The sequence below is a fragment of the Perca flavescens genome, chromosome 19 (assembly GCF_004354835.1).
Source record: "Perca flavescens isolate YP-PL-M2 chromosome 19, PFLA_1.0, whole genome shotgun sequence".
Classification (NCBI taxonomy): Eukaryota; Metazoa; Chordata; class Actinopteri; order Perciformes; family Percidae; genus Perca; species Perca flavescens.
The window spans coordinates 15,195,213-15,217,629 of NC_041349.1; the positions used below are offsets into that span (position 1 = coordinate 15,195,213).

At 40.1% G+C, this 22,417-nt stretch overlaps 2 protein-coding genes across 3 annotated transcripts; one reads left to right on the plus strand and one right to left on the minus strand.

Moving 5' to 3' along the window:
* Window positions 1-110: 110 nt before the first annotated feature.
* On the plus strand, window positions 111-6,649 carry LOC114545378 (uncharacterized). Its single transcript, XM_028563651.1, has 4 exons — window positions 111-501; window positions 1,564-1,695; window positions 2,769-3,001; window positions 6,635-6,649. The coding sequence occupies exons 1-4, from the start codon at window positions 111-113 to the stop codon at window positions 6,647-6,649; spliced, it is 771 nt and encodes a 256-aa protein (XP_028419452.1).
* A 3,440-nt stretch (window positions 6,650-10,089) lies between these two features.
* On the minus strand, window positions 10,090-22,160 carry LOC114546150 (protein mono-ADP-ribosyltransferase PARP14). 2 transcript variants are annotated; one of them, XM_028564818.1, is made up of 15 exons: window positions 21,841-22,160; window positions 20,510-20,673; window positions 17,420-19,546; window positions 15,661-15,897; window positions 15,300-15,524; window positions 15,130-15,196; window positions 14,701-14,847; window positions 14,526-14,585; window positions 14,108-14,284; window positions 13,632-13,770; window positions 13,456-13,511; window positions 11,487-12,191; window positions 10,962-11,095; window positions 10,696-10,873; window positions 10,090-10,532 (listed from the first exon to the last, which is right to left on the minus strand). In XM_028564818.1, exons 1-15 carry the CDS (start codon window positions 22,013-22,015, stop codon window positions 10,252-10,254), a joined length of 4,872 nt encoding a protein of 1,623 aa, XP_028420619.1. In that variant the 5' UTR covers window positions 22,016-22,160; the 3' UTR covers window positions 10,090-10,251. The 2 variants fall into 2 exon arrangements, with proteins under 2 accessions (XP_028420619.1, XP_028420618.1); XM_028564817.1 differs by having other exon boundaries at window positions 17,420-19,549.
* Between the last annotated feature and the right edge of the window lie 257 nt (window positions 22,161-22,417).

The following is a 22,417-nucleotide window of genomic DNA, read 5'->3' on the forward strand; positions in this document are numbered from 1 at the left end:
CTATAAACAATGATTAACATGGACTTACTTATAAAAACATACATCTCCTCACTGTCAGTAAACCGTCATTTCATTATACTGTATGTAAGAAGTACCTTCCAAGCTGAAGAATGGAGACATTCTCAGTGATGATGGTTGTGTGTTTGCTTGCTGGTCTATCTGAATGCCAGACTGGAGGTGAGAACAATCAGACAAATATCACTAGGCGGACACACAAAGACCTGGAGGATAACTCGGTAGAGAAGGATGCTCTCCAGAATTTAAACCAAGGGCTTGAAACGCCAGCCATTTTGACAACAGGCTCAACAACAACAACAACAACAACCCAGCCAAGCTGTGAACCACCCATCTACACTGTGCTGAAGGAGCTGGGGGCTCTAGGAGAAAGGCTTGCAGCTACTGTGACAGCCATGGAGGAAACAAACAAAAAGCTGGAGACCAATGAGAAGAAGCTGGCTGCACTGGACAGGAGAGTGACTGAACTGAGTGCAGTGGATCAAGGTAATACAACATATTATACTGAAGCAATGATTGTGCAGAGCCATAGTTTGTCATGCCAATCACATGTTCTGAGCTGAATTATTTGGCTACACCAAAATTGTGGTTGCACATTGTTTCCTTTGGCAGAAATACATGTACATAATGTTACGTCTTAACAGTGTTTCAAATTATTCAAATAATAGCAACATCTCAAGGCTTCAAATTATGAGCAACTTTCTCTCTCACACTCTTGTTGTTTTAGTGCAGAGAGCATAAACTTCTTTTGAGAGGAACTCAACACTAAATGGGTTTTTGCTTCACATAATCACATATATATATATTGTTGTAATTGTATGTAAAAAAAAAAAAAAAAAAAAAAAAAAAAGATTGTATGTGTCTGCTTGGATTTGAAAGTTTCACAGATGGTTAATATAGGCTCAGTTCAGGGATTTGTTGATAGAATGATGGTAGGCCTGCATGTGCTTACTGGTATGGGTAGAAAAGTCCAAACAGAAGTAACAGAGTCCACAGGTAAACAGGAATGGGGGCAAGAAAGAGATGCAGGCAAGCAGGATCATTTTCCAGTTAGGTCCAGGTATAGGTGCAGGTACATGTGGCAGAGTTTAGGTGGCTCAAAAAACAAGGCACGATTCACAACAGTCTGGCAACTAGGGAAAAGGTGCTGGTATATATGTTATATATGGTATATGTACTGACAGGCTAATGAGGGAAATAGATAACAGCTGAGCAGGTGGGCAGGGAAAATCATGTGATCGGAATGGCTGAAAGGGGTTACGGCAGGGCAGGAGGGAATGGTTGGATGTAGGAGTAAGGTGGCAATGAAGGGGGCTGGGGAAGTGGAAATGTGGCTGGAGGGAGGGACAGAGAGGCAGAAAGTTTGACATGCATGAGTAAGGACCAACTCTTTTCTTGCTTCTTATCAACTCTGCCTTAAAGATTATTTGTGGGTACTGTACGTTGGAAGGTATGATCAAGAAACTCTGACATGCTGTTTATTTGTTTTTTATTTAAAAAAAGGAACAAAATTTAGAATAATGATGTATTTACGTTTTTATCCCTCAGGACATCATCAGGTTGCATTTTCTGCTACATTAGGCGGCACAGATGGCACCATTGGTCCTGTAAATATTCTTTATGCTCTGGTGTACAGAAATGTTCTGTCCAACATTGGAGGACACTACAGCCCGGTCACAGGTTAGTATTTAGTGTTCCTCTCCTATTCCAGGTAACCTTTTTTTTACTTGCTCTGTCCCATTACCCAAGTGTTGTGTGTTAGATTGGATGTACCAAAGATAACAGTTGGTCTTTTTTCTTTTTCACTCCTTATTCTGTTACAATTTATTTAAAATGTACTTGCTTTTAAATCAGTTTCTTCTGTTAAAGGTGCAATATGTAATACTGACAGCTAGTGTTTAAAATAGCAGCAAATTTAAAATACTGAAGAGATGCTAGAGAGTCATCTCCCCTGCCCCCTCCTCCCCAGACTTAGAGTTCTCGGAGGTTGCCAGGCTGAGACCGCAGCATCCATAGTTTCGCTTCTGCTGAACAGTCTACACGTTGTAAACAGCCGTGGCCCGCTTGCCTGGTCCTCCGGTAACGTTAGCAGGGTTAGCATGGCGGCGTTAGCCAGGACCAGTTGGGGTCACTTTTCTGGCTTTGTCTCAATTTGTTTTTGCGAGTAACCAACTCGGGTACTCTAGCTATATAATTCAATGTGAGTACACAAATGTTGAAATGACAACCATGATAAATTAGCCTGAAGCTAATGCTTAGCTACCTGTTCAGTAGGAAATTAGCCAACTCTGCATCCTTTTGGGCTCTAATCTGTCTCCGTCTTTTAAATACATCTCCAATATTTACCCAGGGTTTGTAACGTCTCTGGTCACGCAACCGTTTTTTTTTTTTTTTTTTTTTAGGTCAGGTAGAATTTATATCCGTTGATCCCGTTCGTTTGTTTGCTGCTTTCATGGCTGTCCTAATGTTACAGCTGTAGCGCGCTGGGTTTACTTTTTAACAGGTATCTCTGGTAACCCGGCCTGGCTGTCAAACTGGGCAGTTGATAACACACAGGCCAAAACACAAACAGAAATTTCGTCACGGAAGGGAAATTTCAAAAGGAGAAAATACTGGCATAGGACTGTTGTCAGAAAAGATAGTATGTTTTCTTATATTTTCTTAATATCTGATGAGGCTTTGGGTTCATTTTTGGATTTATTACAGTAACTATATTACATATTGGACCTTTGAGTACTTTTCTGTTGTTGCAGGTTATTTTACAGCACCAGTGCAAGGAGTCTATTTCTTCACCTACACTTCCTTCTTTTGGGGAGGTGATGGAAACAGTGGTGGCAGTTTGTACCAAAATGGAAACAAGATAGTGTCATGGTATGGTCATGCTCCATCTCACCCCATCACTGGATCTAACAGTGCTATCTTGCAGCTACAAGTTGGAGACAATGTTAATGTTCGTCTTTGGGGTGATAGGAGGATTAGTGATAATGTAAATAAATATTGTTCATTCAGTGGATATTTGCTTTTCCCTGTGTAAAGTGTTTCAAACAGATCAAACTTTCAATAATGGCTAGTAGATTAGTGATGTGCATTTATGTAGCCGTAAACACTATGTTGTGTAATAAGAATGTGATTCTTGTATTGGAAAGTTGTTATCTGTTATACTGATGTGTGATCTTTCTCCTAAATCTGCAGTTTCTATTTTCATACGAATATCTAGACAGAACATACAGATGTTTGCATACACATTTGATATCCATAACTGCATGCTTTTCATATTTTCTATACTCTATGATCAGTATGCTTTTTACTCTGTTTTCTATATTATAATCAATCAGTTATAGTACCCATTATAGTACTATTATTTGCAAAGCAAACTAGCTTCTTCTGCCTCCATCATACTAGGCTACACATCTCCCTCCCTCTCGGGCTCCACAGCAGTTTGTAGCCTCTGGCAAAAGGCCAATTTTAATAGTAGGAAGTGGTCTTGCTGAAAGAGTGCAATTGGAGCCATTGGACCAGGATTGCTGAGTTGACAAGAAAACTCCTCCACCTGCATGCTCACACATAAAAACCCTGAGTTTTCTTTGTTCCTCGACGCACTTTTGCAGACTGCTTAACGCTCTATTAAACTGCCTCCTTCTACTTGTAAGAGAATAAATAAAATAACCTAGATAACTCCAGTGTTTCTTGCAATCCTAATTTCCAGCTTCATCACTGTACACCACTCCCTACTCGTCAAATGTCTGACGCATGGTCAAGGACCCCTGGCGTTAAGTTTGAACGACATAGGGGTACCCGTTGCGTCAGCTAGACATTCATGTTATCCCTCGGATATAGACGAAAGAAAAAACACGCCCCACTTAACTCGAAATCTGTGGCAGTTTTATTATTGGTGTTTTTAACCCAATAACAGCTGTTTTAATCAACATTTATTCACGAGATCTTATCATGGTTTATATGTATTTTTGTTAATGTTATTATTTTGGTCTATTTGGGCCAGGGAAGCTGGGTTGCTTTATTTTTATTTATATTTTTAAAACTATAATGCTACATCTTTCAACATTTATTTAGATGTTATCATTGTATTCATTTCTGTATTTTAATATTATTTCGGTCTTATTACCAGTGAAATATTACAGTATGCTGTAATACAGTACATTACGATATGATCCAAGCTAGACACATTCAAAGCCGATATCCCACAATGCAATGTGGGCACTCATTCACAGAATCGGACAGCGATCAGCGGGTCTTTAACGTATCGCTTCAATGTACATATATATAGTCAGTGGTTTTCTCACCAGCAACGACACGTTGCTCAGCTTTGTTCCAGTAAGTTATGCATTGTAATAACGTTTAAAAAAATCTGCAGCATACTCCGGAAGTGACGTGGTACGTGCTGCTTGGGAGATAAGAAGATAAAAAAATACATAATATTCGTAATATTGATGTTTTTGTCTAACGTTGTATTTGAGGATGGAAACAATAAAGCTAACAATAATAATAAAATACAGTTTCATGTATTTGTCTCATGTACTGTTTTCTTGGCCGGCGGCAATCTGAAATGGAATGAAGCCCACTCACGGCAGACAGCAGAAACCACAGGAGCCCACACACCCCGGAAGAACTACATGTGCACAAGCTTTGTAACAGCTTCGTTTTTTTGGGATGGGGAACACACTGGTGTCATCAGATTTTAAAAATGTAATCGTTAAATAGGTGAAAATAACTTATAACCATATTTGACAGTGCTTACAGTGCGTAAACTTTGGTGACCATATCTACATGACAGCTGAGGTCCAGAGCTTTCTATAACAGCTGGTCTTATGGGTGTAGCACCTCCTGTTGCTAAATGACAAGCCTTCAAACATGGACTGGGTTCAAGGTTCAGAGGTCAATATTTCAAAGCAGGAGTGATGTATCCTCTTCAGACTGACATATGTTACTGTCGAGGTTGAGACCTTTCCAATGATGTGTTTACATAGTCCTCTGACGTTTTTCATTTTGTTGTTCAAATCATACTTCTGACATATACTTACAATAAAAAACAACATAAACAAAGTGATATGTAGTCAGACTGAAGCACATCACACAGCCACAATCTGTTGCTCATCTTTCACAAACAGTGACAAGAGCAACACAACTTTTTGCATTATATCATGAAGCTATTCCACAACCCCTGCAGCCTCAAGCAACATTATTTAAAGTTTTAATTGAGGTAGGTCCGAATAGGCCTATAGTTTAGAAATGTTAAGTTTAGAGTGGGGTAACCATATGTTCTGCCAGAGGATAAGAGCCCATACTTGACATGGAGAATAAAGATCACACCATATTCTCTGTGCTTGCCTGGGGAGACTGGTTTCTATTCCTCTCCACAACCTTCATGACAGTCATATTAAAATGCTCTGTACAGCCTTGTATAACATAAAACTAAATGATTACACACACTTTCAACACGGGCCTTCCAGTCAAAGGTGATGTCCATATAAACACCAAGGTGCCTATAGAGCAGAGCCGATTGACTGATTCATCATTTATAACCTCTGTGCAGTATATAGGCTGAGGCAGAAGTGTGCCAAAAATGCCAAAACACATGTTGTATATACAAAGCTATGTACAGTACATCTTACTCGGTGAACAAAAACCTCGGCAACAATCTGCTTATCCTTTTAATTTCTTGAAAATGTTTCCTAAAACTAGTCCCTTCTTCATTTTGAAAAAGGCTACAAAGGTTAGGATGGCTACAATCTGTAACCACAGTGATTGAGATGAGGATCATCTTCTGAATATAATAATTAATGTTAGGCCTACCATAAATTGATATTTCAAAAAAGTCATTTATTTAAAACAACTAATAATGCAGTGTGATTTTAAATCAAACTAAGTCCCACACATAAATATGCTCATGTTTTTTTCCCCTTTAGTCTTTGCCATTAAGATTCATCAACTGCAAAATTAGAAAATTGCGTTTTTAAATAACTATGCATGGAAAATAAAATAAATAAAACATGCTTCTCTTTGTATATAGTTTATTTTTTGTTTTTCACAACAGTACAAGTTAAAACAAATGCAAATGAGTCCAATTTAGGCTGTATTTCTTAACACTCTACTGTTAGTTTTTTTATATAGTATATAAGGTAAATCAAAGTGCTTAGCATAAAACACATTTTCATTATTGGTATTTTATTGTGTAAATTCTCACGTACAACGTGCACACTTTCACAGACAAGGAGGGGTAATTACTACATCAATTCCACTGATTACGGTCGTTAAAGACCCGCTGATCGCTGATTCTGTGAATGAATGCCCTCATTGCATTGTGGGATAACGGCTTTGAAGGAGTCTAGCTCGGATCATATGGTCATGGCCAAAAGTGTTGGCACCCCTGAACTTTTTTCAGAAAATCAAGTATTTCTCACAGAAAAGTATTGCATTAACAAATATTTTGCTATACACATGTTTCTTCCCTTTTTGTGTATTGGAACAAAACAAAAAAAGAAGGGAAAAAAGCAAATTGGACATAATTGCACACAAAACTCAAAAAATGGGCTGGACAAAATTATTGGCACCCTTTCAAAATTGTGGATAAATAAGTGTGATGCTCCTTTAAACTCACCAGGTGTGGGCAACATAAAAATCACACCTGAAAGCAGATAAAAAAGGAGAGAAGTTGACTTACTCACACGGCAGAATAATTAGGCCGATTTTAGCCCCGATTCACCCCTCCCGACAATCTTAAGGATGCTCCGATTATCGTAAAATAATCTGATCAGATATTCCTGCCGTGTGTGGTGTGTTAAGACTGCTCTCGTCTGCTCGGAAGGACGTCGGGACCGCTCCGATCTCAAAATCGGGGATACCCAACATGTTGGATTTTTTTGGCCCGATTTCTCCTCGTGTGTGGTGTCCCCCGGGGACAAACGAGCACGCAGCCTGTGTAAAATTCGAAAAAAGTCGATGGGCATAACTACATCCACAACTGCGGTCCACCAGAGTACATGGAAACGAATATATGAACGTTTATTTCAACGGTAATTAATCTGTGTAATACGTAACGACATTTCTATGAGAAAAAACAATCACCTCCATATCATGATGTAGCAAGTATAGTCCATGCTTGCGTTGTCTTCTTTGACCATCGCCTTTTCTTTTGATAACGTTTTTTTTCGGTTAAAAACAAACTACAAACTATTGCCACTGCACATGCATCCTCTTCCTCCGCCATGATTGTTTACTCTGAAGTCATGTTTGATCTGGAGGGATTTTGCAAGATTTCCCGTCTGACCTGGGAATGCTCGGGAGTCAAATCGGTTTGTGTGTGATGTGTTGATTTTGCCGTGTGCTGCGCACCACACACTGTACGACCGAAACTGTTAGACCCATGATTTTTTTTGTGTGGGGTCTCTCAGGATTGGAAAATCGGCCAACAATTTTAAAATCGTCCCGTGTGAACCAGGCTTAAGCATGGACAACAGAAAGAGGAGAAGAGAACTGTCTGAGGACTTGAGAACCAAAATTGTGGAAAAATATCAACAATCTCAAGGTTACAAGTCCATCTCCAGATCTTCCTTTGTCCACAGTGCACAGCATTATCAAGAAGTTTGCAACCCATGGCACTGTAGCTAATCTCCCTGGACGTGGACAGAAGTGAAAAATTGAGGAAAGGTTGCAATGCAGGATAGTCCGGATGGTGGATAAGCAGCCCCAAACAAGTTCCAAAGAAATTCAAGCTGTCCTGCAGGCTCAGGGTGCATCAGTGTCAGCACGAACTATTCGTCGACATTTGAATGAAATGAAACGCTATGGCAGGACACCCAGGAGGACCCCACTGCTGACACAGAGACATAAAAAAGCAAGACTACAGTTTGCCAAAATGTACTTGAGTAAGCCAAAATCCTTCTGGGAAAATGTCTTGTGGACAGATGAGACCAAGATTTTTGGTAAAGCACATCATTCTACTGTTTACCGAAACGGAATGAGGCCTACAAAGAAAAGAACACAGTACCTACAGTCAAATATGGTGGAGGTTCAAAGATGTTTTGCTGCCTCTGGCACTGGGTGCCTTGACTGTGTGCAAGGCATCATGAAATCTGAGGATTACCAAAGGATTTTGGGTCGCAATGTAGGGCCCAGTGTCAAAAAGCTGGGTTTGCGTCCGAGATCGTGGGTCTTCCAGCAGGACAATGACCCCAAACATACTTCAAAAAGCACACAGAAATGGATGGCAACAAAGCGCTGGAGAGTTCTGAAGTGGCCAGCAATGAGTCCTGATCTAAATCCCATTGAACACCTGTGGAGAGATCTTAAAATTGCTGTTGGAAAAATGTCAGGGGTGCCAACACTTTTGGCCATGACTGTCTCTGTTCTGTATTACAGCATACTGTAATGTTTCACCGGTAATAAGACCAAAATAATATTATTAAAATAAAGAAATGCATCCCATGATAACATCTAAATAAATGTTGATAGATGTAGCGTTATAGTTTTAAAAATATAAATAAACAAAAAAGCAAGCCAGCTTCCCTGGCCGAAATAGACCAAAATAATAACATTAAGAGAAATACATATAAACCATGATAAGATCTCGTGAATAAATATTAATTAAAAACAGCTGTTGAGTTAAAAATACTAATTATAAAGCTGACACAGATTTCGAGTTAAGGGGGGCGTGTTTTTTCTTTCGTCTATATCCGACGGTGAGGGATAACATGAATGTCTATCTGACGGACCCCCTCATCGAAAAATAACGCAACGGGTACCCCCCTGTCGTTGACTGGGGTCCTTGACCATGTGTCCGACATTTGACGAGTAGGGAGTGAGGCTGTGTTGCGTACACCAAAGAGATTTTCCACATCTTTATTCTTAGTTCTTCATTCTTACATAAGCGATTTCTGTTGGAGCGCATTGCAAGCAATAATGGACCTTTTTCACAGCAGACATTTTGACTTGTCATAGTGGGAAAGGCACAGCTGAAATTGATAACCTTAACGATGGCTCAGTTCCATCAAGTGTCCCAGTAAGATATTTCAGTGAGTCAGCATGCACAATACCAGGGCCTCTCCTAAGTGGAATGCAGCCATCATTAATGGTTTTGAATACACCTGTGCTTCTCCTTCTATGACATGTCAACATGTCTGCCGTGAAAAAGGTCTATAAGATATGCATTTGTATTGTTCATTGACAGTTACCTTTTTGATAAACTATTTGAATATTTTATTGATGTCGTGTTGAAATGTGTATATTGTGTTCTCTGTGATAAATTTTTGGCACATGATTACCACCATTTTCGAATTCCTTTAAAATAATAATCTACCACAAAATCATAATCCTATTTGCAATCATTTTTATTAAAGCTTTTATTTATATTCTTAAGAAAGGTGTACTCTCTCTAAAATTGTCAGTACTGGTGTATGTGGTGGCAAAACAGACACTCCTTCTGTTGCTCCAGTATTGTCTTTAAAAGAATCCTCTCTACTTTTATAATGTCTGAAATATCTTTACTTTGAAATCCTCCGTTACAAAATCTTCATTATAAAGTCAACGAATCTTCACTTTTCACTTGAAACTCACTTAAAGCAGACTTTACAGCGATACAGTCACTTAGGGGAAGTCTAGTATCCAAATAAAGTGTGACCCTTTAATAGCGCAGGTGATTTCACCCCTGCTTGTGTTGAGAAAAAGAAAATCAAGACTTATTCTACAATTTAAAATTTCTCAGCTGTATGTAATATTTTACATAATAATATTCTGTTTCCATTTCAAACTAAGTTAACTGGATGAATAATGCGCAAAAACTAGAGACATGTATTTAAATTAATACAAAGACCAATAGAGAAATACTTCTATCTATCTATCTATCTATCTATCTATCTATCTATCTATCTATAAAAGACAATAAACAATAAGATCAGATAAATGAAAATACAATAACCCTTAAAAGAACAATCTTAGCTAAATCAAAAATATTGATAAATATTGATAAATATATATATATATATATATATATATATATATATATATATATATATATATATATATATATATATATATATATATATATATATATATGGCTTAATAGGAGTTACATTACACTAACATTATATTACTGTATTGCACATTCCGCTTTGGAATATATCAAATATAAGTTCTGGTTTTATATCACATGTCAGATTTGTTAAAGTTCACTACATGCCATTCTTGCAACTGCTTGTTCAGCTGTCTATTTTTCAGTTTTACTCATCTGAAGGTGATGAGGTATTCTGGGTAGGCCTGGTCATCGTGGAAAATCACAAACATGGTAGGCTGCTGCTGGTTGTCCACCAAACTATCGAAGTGGTCAGTGGGGTCTGAGCCTCGAGGAGGGGGGGCTTTCATGGAAGAATTACCAACAGTGTAACGGCCGGTCAGGACACGAGCCACATACAGCCGCTTCCGACCAGACGTGTCTGCTGGCGAAAAGTTACGGGCCGAATAATCTGCATTGACAGCAAAGTAAACTCCCTTTCCATACGCTGCAGCTGTGATAGAATTAGATGAGAAAAGACATGTCAAATTAAAAGGAGTAGTTCAACACACTATTCGCTTTGTTGCCGAGAGGTAGAAGAGAAGATTGACACCACTCTCATGAAGCTACAGCCAAAAGCTGGTTAGCTAAGCTTGCCATTTAACAACATTCCTCACCATGTGCTCCTGCGTAACCCCGGTCAAATTTGTTCCTTTCAATGCAGCTGCATGACTCTGCGGATGTGCCATGGTAAAGAGACTTCTCCCCAAGGTCTGCTTGACCATTTTTGGCAAATATACGCTGCCTACACACCGAATAGGCATGCCACAGGAAGGGGTTTTGCACACGTTCAATCTGAGAAGAGAAAAAAAATCAATCCATTGTTTATTCTGTACTGTAGGTTTTTTTGTAGAAAAAATGTAAAACATTTTGGCAAACTCACTGTGAGAATGTTGTATTTAGCCGTTTTGAGGAAACCCTTGGCTACGACCTGGTACTCGTGTGAGTTAGGACGCAGCTCAACCTTTTTAAAGTCTTCTCTGTTCATAGGTTCCCATTGTGTTGGCAAATCTAAGCCTAAAGTCAAAGTCACACAAATGAATGGTATGTTTTTAACACAAGTTGCTGAATGTTAAAGAAATACTTTGCTGATTTGAATCCAGCTCTGTTTCATCTTTGTGTGGGCAGTGTGTTAAATGAACGGTGCGTGGCTTCCCTCCATGACGGCAGTGCACAGAGCTCGGAGCAACCTAGGTCTGACGAGATCTGCCGGATGAAGCAAAACGCATTCAGTAGATTTTGGCTGACCTCCATATCGCATTTCGCATTACTCAGCAGATCTGGGCAGACATTCACTGCGGCCACAGAGGAAAACCAAAGACCGTTAATCTGTACACACTGCCATGACACAGAGCTGGATTTAAATCAGCAACATATATATTAAATAAAACTACAAAATGTGACATACTTATTTCAGTTTCGCTCCTTTTCACTTTGTACGTGATGCCTGTAAGCCAATTTGTGGCTTCTTGGGTCCTCAGGTTTACTGTCAACTGGCCGTCTGGTGCCATCAATTCTACAGACACTTGTTTTTTCCTGTGAGCCTCCTCCAGCATATAGTTGTCATGTAAGCTCAGCTCGTGCCATGCTTGATTTATATCCTGAATCGACCACTGGACATCAAGAGCCAACATTGCTTCTTCTCTATCTTGGAGATCTTCGCAAAGTGCTTTTTGGATTACTTTGTTTACAAGCTCAATGACGCTCAATACGTCCTCTTTAAGGCCTTTCAGCATATAGACCTCTCTACCTGACCCTGAGCGTTCTCTAGCTAGGTTTCCTGCTCTGTTGCCGTTGACATCTTCAGCACTTTGACGTCTCTTGTGCTCCAGGCTTATTCCGAAGACTTTGACTTTTGCCTGCACTGCCTCCAGCTCCATTGCATCAAGCCTGGAAAAACCATCTACATCCACCTCTCTCTCTACCAGCTGCTTCTGCAGGATCTCCTCCAGATCTCTTTTGATGATCCTGATGGTGTCTGCACCACAACCAATCACACTTATCACTGCTGGCGGTGGCTTTGAGGAAGTGAAGGTTTTGACTTGAGGTGCTGAAGTTGAGGAGGCTCTTGAACGCTTGTCCTGCTGCTTCTTAAGCTTTTGTTTAGCTTTTTCTAAAAAAAGATCGAGCAAAAAAAAAAAGAGACATGATTACATCAATGACCCAAGATAAGATTGAGTCTGTGATATCCACAATATTCACTTAACTGATAATATTGTTTATATCAATCTTTTCATCTGCCAATCTTACCATTTACCAAAAGATATCAATATGTTGCTAAGTCACTAAACTTTTGCTACACAAAATATTTTTGGATTCATTTATTTTTGCATTTCCTGTGAAGGAATTTGTTGTGCGTGCAATTCTTTGTTTAGCACTTCATCAAAGTCTGTTTGCACTGATACACTTTCATTTTTCGGCTGCTATTCTCTTCTCTAAGCCATTTAATAGACAACTTTCTCTGGGACCATAGAGAGTCTAGGGACATGACTAATATATACAATTCAAAGTGTGTTTCAGTGAACTATTCCTTTAAGGTTTTATAGTTATATTCTCCCCCAATACAACTTGCATTGTATTTTTGGTTACCTTTGGAATTCATAAAGACCTGTCCAATGGAGTCTTGTATTTGTAAAATCCTCAAAAGACCACTTGTGTTAAATCTTTTGCTGAGTGTCATCATCATGGGAAATTACAGTTATGTTGCCACAACTTACATGAGGTTGATATATCTTACTCTTCAGTTGAGAATCAACTGGAAAACTATTGGATGGATTGGCAATGAAATGAAGATTGGTTGAAGTAGCAACAGATATTCAAGGTCCCGAAAGGATACGTTCCAAAATCTTTGGTCAATACAAGTATTTTACCCAATACTCTGGGTTTTGACATGTGCTAATTAGCCAATGTTAGCATGCTGACATCCTAAACTAATATTATGAATAGAGATGTTCCGATACCGGCTCCGATACTGCCTAAAACGCTGGTATCGGTATCGGGAAGTACTGGAGTTTATGCACCGATCCGATACCACGTAATAAAGCCCTAAAGAAAATCTACATTAAAGTAGTTTATTTATGTTATAACTGACAAAGAGTTTAACCTGAACCAGACCGACAACAAAGATAGAATTTATATCACATCCATACAGGGATAGTAGTATACAGCTGTTAAAACATAATGAAATATATGACACTCTGGTATCGGATCGGTACTCGGTATCGGCCGATACGCAAGTTCAGGTATCGGAATCGGTATCGGGAAGCAAAAAAGTGGTATCGGGCCATCTCTAATTATGAACCTGGTAACTATTATTTGATAATAATTAGGCACAAAGTAAAACATTTTCAAGTCTTATACTGTAAACAAAAACAAACCTTTCAGGCTAAGGTGGCGAGCAGCTGTTTGTCCAAAGCGGTTCTCCAGCTCTGATCTGCAAAAATTATCACAGGACAGAAAGTTTAAAACAATCTATCCTGACTTGTCAAACAATGCAGCCCTTGCCAAAACGCTTACTATGTCTTCCATTGTATGAGTGAGCTTTATATCTGACCTGAAAGCCTGGAAGACGGGTGGCTGGAGAATGACAATGCGGATGAGTGTGAGGGAATTTGGTTTCAGGTCCGTAATAGCCGAAGTCATGCCATCCAGCATGGCTTTACAAGCTTTGTCAGAGTCCATACCACCCCCACCTGATGTGGTCAAAAAGACAATGATTGTGAATCCACATGGAGATGCCACCAACGACCATTGCTGCAGTGACTGGTAGTAACCTTTATTTTGTAATGTGTCAAATTTGTATTAATGTATTTTCAGATTTTTCATTTAGATCCCATACTATCATTGAATACACATATTATCCTACTACTAAAGGCCAACAGAAATGCATCTATAGATTTATGGATCTACCAATTTCTACCTGACTAAGTTGTTTTACTGTACTTCATGTGTTATTATTTTGTTTAAGACAAATTTGGTGTTGACCATAATGCACAAGTCCACATAAACACAGATGCACACAGTACAAACCAGTATTGATAGCTGGGAAGGCCGCCGAGCTGAAACCTTTGCTCTCACACTGCTTCAGTATCTTTTTGCATTTCTTCCGAATTATCTGAGGGTCACACTTAAAACTAGCATGAATGATTTCCTTGCAGCCAAGCAACCCGGGTCCTGTTGTGCACATTAAGTCTGCTGGAACGCCCACTGCCAAAACCATAAAAGCAAATAGGACAGTAAAAACATTATGTTGGATTTGTTTACAAGATTTGGGATGGTAAAATTGTTGCAAAACTAATGCACTTAATTGTAGTTTTTTTTAATTGATATAAAAACGTTCACACTAACTTTTAGACCTAAGCACAAAAACAGTTTTGATTCAGTTGTTTTATGGACAAATAAAAAATGTATCAAAGTATTTTTACAGTTGTTGTCCTCTGAAGTTTACCTCGTGCTAACTCTGCTTGGACATTGGACCCTGCTGCAGTCAGAATGGCTTGGGACACACCTGTGGTGTTTGTGCAAACAGTTACTGTAGGATTTAAGTTAATATAATATACACAAAACTCACACCAGTGTACACATATATTTAAATATCAAAAACATCAGAAAATCAATCATACCTGATTGGTTGTTGGAGAAGTCGGTTGTGTTGATAATGGCATCAGTTGTCTCCTGGATAATGTCACCGCAAACCATCTGAAGTTTGACTCCCCCCAACATGGCAGTGACCTCATCATTAGTTATAGAGACATGGCGGTAAAAGGAAGCTAAAGTCATGTCAATATAAAAGAAAGTACATAGTTAGAAGGATACTAAATAAAAACTATTCTAAATGAATACCAATGTTGTCCGTATTTATAAGAAGCTAGTAGTTTTCTAACATGTTAGCCATAACTTTAACAGTGTCTAATATGGTAGTGGCCGTGGTTGGGGGCCTCTGATGTTTTTCAGCCCCGTTGTGGCCTGACAATGATTATTGTAGCTTTACAGAATTAGTGAATAAGCACTTTGTCAAAGGCTCAACCTGAAAAGACAATATTCACACTAACCTTGGTCTGGGTTGGCATCGTTTGTGAATCCTCTGAGATGTAAAGTTTCCTGGGCAGACTGGAAGGCCTGTAGACAACGTGAAGGGTTTAATTCCAGTTCCACATGCAAAACATAACAACTAGTGTACTCCTTCTTTTGCTACAAGGCACTGCTACTGTATTTTCTTTACCTTGCTAGATTCTTTGTCATTGGGGTGGATGACAACACGGACCAGGAAAGATGTTCTGGTGACTCGGTTCTGTTCAAATTCACGGACCTCCTCCAGTACAACCCTGGATGCCACGCTGTGAGGAAAACGCAAGACCTCACCGGTCCCAAGCACAGGGAGAGCAACTGAACTAAAGTCTCTGATCTGACAGGAAGCCAACATTTTTCTGATGCCCTGTCTCAGAACCTGGAAGATTCAATGATTAAGAAGGTTAGGAAAACCCTTAGTCTTAAGAAAGTAGGAACAACAAAACACAGACACATTAAAGACAGACCTGGTTGTACAGTCTAGTAAGACATATTCACTGAACATATGATTTCACCTGGACCGCATTTCCTTTTTGGTTATTATCCCATGGAAGCAGGTTGAGGAAGAACACTCCTTTAGACTGAAGTGCAGGCAGGCCATCCACCAGTACTATTCCACCAGGCACTGTTGCTCCTCCTGCTTCCTTATAAAATTTTGCAGTCAGCTGCGGTCCAACAATGTTGGACAAAATGTTTCCAACACGTGTAGAGAGGGGATCATGGCCAACTATAGGGCATACCAGGCCATCCACCTAGGAAAATCCAAAAAATCCAATTATATCCAAGTTAACACAGATCATGACCACCATGTTTATCTTGCTCTGTATGCAAACAGACACCAGTACTCAGCAACTACAGCAGATAATAATAATAACAACTTTTATTTATATAGCGCCTTTCAAGAAACCCAAGGACACTTAAGGAGGTTGTAGGCTGTGGTAGGGCTGGGCGATAAAACGATAACGATATGTATCGCGATAGACACATAATCAATATCAATAGAAAATACGGTCGATAAAACGTTCGATAACTTGTTTTTCTTCATCAGAAGAAACCAGAGGTTGTGAATCAAGTTTGGTTGCATGAACAAAGGCACTCGCTCTCTGGTAACCTAGCAACGTAGGGAGTGACACTCTAACAGCCAATCATGTAACAGTATCATGTTTGGTTGCGCCACATCGCTGTCTCGTGTTCTTCAATAACAGAACCGGCGTGGAGCGGAAAGTCAGTGCCGAAGCGAGCAAGGAAATCGTTGATAAAACCATAGACAGTATAAAACAGGAAAAGTCAGTATGGCAGTTTTGGGGATTTTATAAGTCTGACCGTAGTCAGACCAATGTAATCAGACCGTCGTCCCCACCAACACTGGTGGTACGACCACAAACTTGTTTTACCACTTTAGCCGCGCTCACACTTTCGAGCACAGCCGTATTCGCCATCAACGTCCGACAACATCTGCAGCTGCAACACGGCACAAGCAGCAGACCACCATAGAGAGGTACTCTGCATCAGCGCCTTACTAAACACTACAAAGAAATAACGAAGGCAGACATGCTGAGCACTGTCCAGAAGCCAGGTTACCAACCTAGCACTAAACCTGCAGAAAATAGTTCCTTCTCAGGTTTCTTATATTTAGCTAACACTTTGCACTATTTTATGACACTTTATTAAGCATTTCTTACTTATTCGCTAAATTTTGCACCTTAATGTTAAGAGATAATTGTTAAGTGTTCATTGTGATTTTAGACCTGTTTACATTTGAATTATTTGAGTGTTTTCCATGGTTGTGTTGACATTTCTGCTTTTATAACTGAGGGGATTATAATCAGAGCAGGGTTAAGTTTAAAATAAAAATGTTTAAATTTAATATATTTTTCTCCTGGTCCTTATTTTAAATAGGTCATAAAAAATATCAATAATTATCGATATCGACCGATATGAAAAACTTATATCGTGATACAGTTTTCAACCATATCGCCCAGCCCTAGGCTGTGGTAAACAGGTGGTGTTTCAGGATTTTTATTTTTATTTTTTTTAAATGTCCAGGGATGTAGCATTTCGGATATCTGCAGGGAGGGTGTTCCAGAGGGATGGGGCTGCAACACTAAAGGCTCTGTCTCCAAAGGTTCAGAGTCTGGTGTGGGGAATGGACAGCAGGCCAGAGTCTGAGGACCGCAGGTTTCAGGGTGGGGTGTGTGGATGGAGGAGATCGGAGATAACTTGTGATAACATCTGGAATCAAGTAGCACAATTTATATCAGAAACGTGTCTTACCTGCTGGGTCTCGATGGTTCCCTGAATGATCTCTACATGGACACCACCTCCAGGAGCTCCAGCTGTGGCTCCTCCTGCTGTGTCTTGGGCAGAAGCATCCACCTGGAAGCCCAGATCTCTCGGTGCACCAGTACTTGTGTTGTTTCCAGTACTTATCCCTTGGAGAAGCCGGTCACATGCTTCCTGCATTGCCCTCACCACCTCTCCTCTGTTATCAATCAGGATGACTCTGCTCAGACTTCTCCCCCCGTAACTTCCAAACTTCTTAACAGCAGTAACAATAGCCTCAGAGCACACAGTAACAGGGACACCAAACACACCTGAGCTGATGCAAGGAATAGCTATGGACCTGAACTCCATAATTTCTGCTAAATTCAGAGCAGACTGGACAGTTTTTTCCAATAACACCCCCTCTCTACCACCTGATTTTCCACCTACAGGCCCAACAGCATGCAGCAGTTTCTTGCACTTTAAGTTCCCCCCTGTGGTCACTACCACTTCACCTGTGGGAATTTTTCCAGTCTGCTTTACTATAGCTCTGCTCTCCTTCTGCACCTGAGGGCCACCTGCTTTACTCAGCGCTGCCGCAACCCCTCCACCGTGGTCCAGATCTTCATTGGCAGCATTCACCAGGGCATCAGCATCCTGTTTAGTGATGTCACCCTGACACACCAGCACCTGGAACCCATCACGGAGGCTGTAGCGCGCAACTGTTGTGTCTCCAGATGCTAAAATCTGTCTAGTAGCATGAGGTTGTTCTTGAAGTTGTATGATACACTTCTGAGAACGAGCAACACTTAAAATGTTCTCTTTTCCGTTGGGACTTTCGAAATATCTTACTGCCGCTGGCAGGTCAATGGTGACTTTATCCTGAACCAGGGAGTCCAGAAATGGACCCAGCCTGTTCCTGACCTCAGTCACTTTGCTGGATGGACCTTCCAGCACCACCATGGGCCCAGAGGAAAATGGCAAAGGATGGAGGTTTACCCCTGAATAGTCAAACCCATGCAGTTGCAGCAATCCTGGTAACTCTTGTGCTAACTCTGGGTAAGGAAGAATGACTTGTCCTTCTATGTTTGACTGGTCCAAAATAAACTGTGTGACAGCTTCACTCAGCTCTTCAACCTCTTTGGTGTGGCCCAGTAAGCACACTGAGCTGCCTGAGCTAAAGATGACCTGAGCCCTGTATTGCCCTTGGTTCATCTCATTTGTCTTGGACTTAAGCTTTTCCTGAAGCTCAGAGGGAACAGCGGAGCAGTAAGGAACATCAATCTTAACTTCTTTGAATTTTTCATGCAGTTTTTTGTCTGTGTCATTAATTTCATCATCAGAGAGGGAGAAGAAACGTATCTCTGTGTCTCGTAACTCTACTTCCACTTTGTCACCAACACCTAAAAAGTGACCTAGCTCCCTTGGAGCTCCGTAAGCCCTTCTCAAGAAGACCAAAAAATGTGGGCTCATGTCAGAAACCGTCTTTTCCGACACCCATTTCTCCTGATCAGAGATCCACTCGCCAGCCTTAAGAATCTCCTCCGCAGAACCTTCCAAAACTAACTGACCGGCAGCTCCCTGCGTTACCTTCACTCCTGGACAATCTCGTCCCAAACTGTGCTCGATCTCTTTCCAGAGGAGGCGGAGCTTGGCCTCGCCCAGTCGCCGAATGCTGGTTTGCTTCTCACTCACACATGACGATCGTTTAACATAAGAGACCTCTACATTCATCAACCTGGCGTTCACCTGAGAACGCTCACCGACAACAACAGCCATCCCATCCTCGCTGTACACCTTCACCTCATCTGTGCTCTGATGATTGCTACAGGACTGAAGCAAAGCTTTAACTTTGTGAGGGTCTACCTCATAGTGGTACAGGTAGCCATCAAAAAGTTTGTCTACATCTGTTTTCCAGTTTCTATCATCGCCTGCAGCACCAGGTGGAGCTAAACGCCTAACTGAAACCCTCTCCTCCTCTGGGTAAAGCTGAGCGGAGCAGGCCATAGAGGCAAATTCTTTCTCTAGTTTCTCCCCAGCCTTAGGACATTCCTTAAGGTAACGAAGAAGGTAAGCATCAACTTGTAGTTCATATTCTTCACCACTTGGCAGGCTTGAAATAAGACTGGACTGTTGTCTCTGCTGAAAGATACACATTATATATAAGTTTTCAGTACATGACAACAGTTTTAAAGATGTATTGAAGTTCAAATCATAACAGAGTTTAGGACACACATCTATTGCTTAACTAACCCTGAAGCATTTTAATACAAAATCATTAGGGGTGGGAATCTCTTGGCACCTCATGATTCAATTCCGATTCAGAGGCCAACGATTCCATTCTAAACCGATTATCGATGCAACAATTTTTTTTATGTACATTTCTATGCGTGATTTTTTAAAATATACATATAAATCTGAGTTTGCTACTCAGAGTTTGCATATCACTTCCTAGACAAAGCAGCTAGACAAAGCTTAGATTTTGACATATATTTGTCACACACAAGTTTTAATGAAATGTTTTGTCTACTGAGGTTTTTGTTTTGTAGTCATTCCGAGCTTAAGCCCTAAACATGTTTAAAGGTGGATAATTGGCTTCTTAGAACATGAAGGTGTCAGATGTAATGTGACAAAGTAGATGAACAGCCTATATGTGTTTTGCCTAATTATTTCATGTATGTCTTATTAGATCATGTGTATATAATTTATAATTTTTTTTCTTCTTTTGGCCATTTTTGTGTGTTTTTTTTTCTGCACTCTTGCCTAAACTCTAAGGTGTTTTCCATTATCCCAGCCTCTTTCAGTTGCTCTGTTTTCTGATTTGTACTTGTCTGGAGACAGTAACTTTTAAATAAAAATCACACATTTAAAATGAGATTCAAGAGAGAATCGCGATGCATCTAAGAATCAATTATTTTTCCCACCCCTAAAAATCATGTTCAATTGTTTCAAAGTGAACTCAGAAAGTGCCTTGTGATGCTTTAGAATAATACTGATTACAACTGTAGTTTTTCTCTATAGCCAACTGAAATAACATTCTTTTTTTCTGTGAAGTGAAGTGTGCAACATTCACTTTGTGACACAACTTTGGAAGAAACTGACCTGTGATGAAGTGGAGTCAAGATTGGGGCTAACTGACTTGTTTGTAGTCAAGGTAGTGATGGGAGAGCAGGGGGAAGATTCTGGGCTGTCTCGCACAGTCAGCACCAGAGGACCACCTGCAAACTCCAACACATGTTCAGATCTCTGCAGGACTCTTCGCTGAGCTGAGACAGAATCAGAGACATTTCTTATTAGGCCTTTTGACTTTCAGAACTAGTTTTCAGTTGTGTTGCCCTTCCATCCGACATCCTCTCTCCCTGATTCTGTACTTATTTAAATAAATATAGTGTGATAAATGTTGAATCATGAATCTTTTCCTAACTGTGTGCAATAATTGACTTATTAGTGACTTTACTGTGGTTGTACTTTACCCAGCGGTTTCTTCAATGGATAGGATGAATGTATAAATTACTGAATGGTCCTATCAGGAATAGGCCCAGGGACCCAAGGGGTCAGGGGGCCCCTGGGAACTATGTTCTGTATAGTGTGCTGTATTTAGATTAAACATACCACAGAGATAAACAAAACAACTACAAAAAGCTGTTAATCGACAAAGTAATGCAAAATGGCCTCAGAGATGCAAAAGGACCACAAAGAGATGCTAAATGTCTACACAAAGACACAAAACAACTGCAAATTGATCAGAGACACAAAATGACAACACAGCAATGCAAAAACAATTAGAAAGAGATGCAAAATAGCTACAAACAGATGGAAAATGGCATGAGAGTTGCAAAATCACTACAAGGAGACACAAAACAACCACAAAGAGATGCCAAAATTACTGTGTGTCATAATCTATCCCACCCGTGTGCAGTTTTTAGTTTCAACTAATCGATGTTTACATCAGCTGTTACAGTATGACTGCCACACCCTCTCCAGTGGAGGTGAACTTATCAAGGCCATCATGTGCTGCAGTGATTGGAATGAAAAAATTAGCCTTTTGTTTTATGAAATTCCTCACAACATCGGGAATTATAAAGTTGACACAAATATAAAATATGCGGAGTCTAAGAATGATCTTGTTCTATTTGAGGAGCAGTCTAAACTCAATGTGAAAGTGAAACTAGAATAGCCTATGTTTGAAACTTCAAACTTGCATTGAGTAGGCTTTGTGAAAAAGTAACATCGACAGTCAAAATGTTTGGATGTGGCTCTGCAAGCAGTAGGCTACACTTTGGTTATTATAGCCTTAATAGCCTATATAAAAACAAATAATCGAATCAATATGTTTCCAACGCATGCATACTTTCACTTTCACCAGCACAACACGACAGAGGCCTACTCCAATTAAACAGATACACGTTTAAAAACCACATAGCCTGTCTTACCTTCTCGCTCTTTAAAGGCGATGCTGTACAATTTATCATGTATGTTTGTTATCGAGCCGCAGTCTCCACCTCCTGATTTGCGGCGAATATGGAAGTAGGTTTCTATTCTCTTCCGTTGCTCTTCGTCCAGACTGGGACACTCGAAGAAAACAGGATGCTTGTAAGGATCCTCCATAGTGTAAACACTTGATAGACTTAATAATACTGAAACATATAGGCTACTGTAGGCCGGATAAAGTAAGAGTGAATAAGCACCGGTGGAACCCCGACCTTGCCGGTGTGGTCTTGTGTCAAGTGCCCGGGCTCAGGTGCGCCCTCTGGACTTGTTGAGTATTTATGAAAGACGTCTCATCAAAAAAACATCCGTGACTATCTCAGTGAACCTCCTACTTCTCGGGTTTTCCCTATTGACTGCATAAAGCCATAAGGAATCTGGCAGAGCCACTTATCAGTGGTGGAAAGTACAATTACATTAACTTAAATAGGCCTGCTGTTCTTATAAGTAACATTTTTAATGTATTGAGTATTTCCATTTTCTGCTACTTCAAGGCTCCTTGTACTTCACTAAACTGCAGAG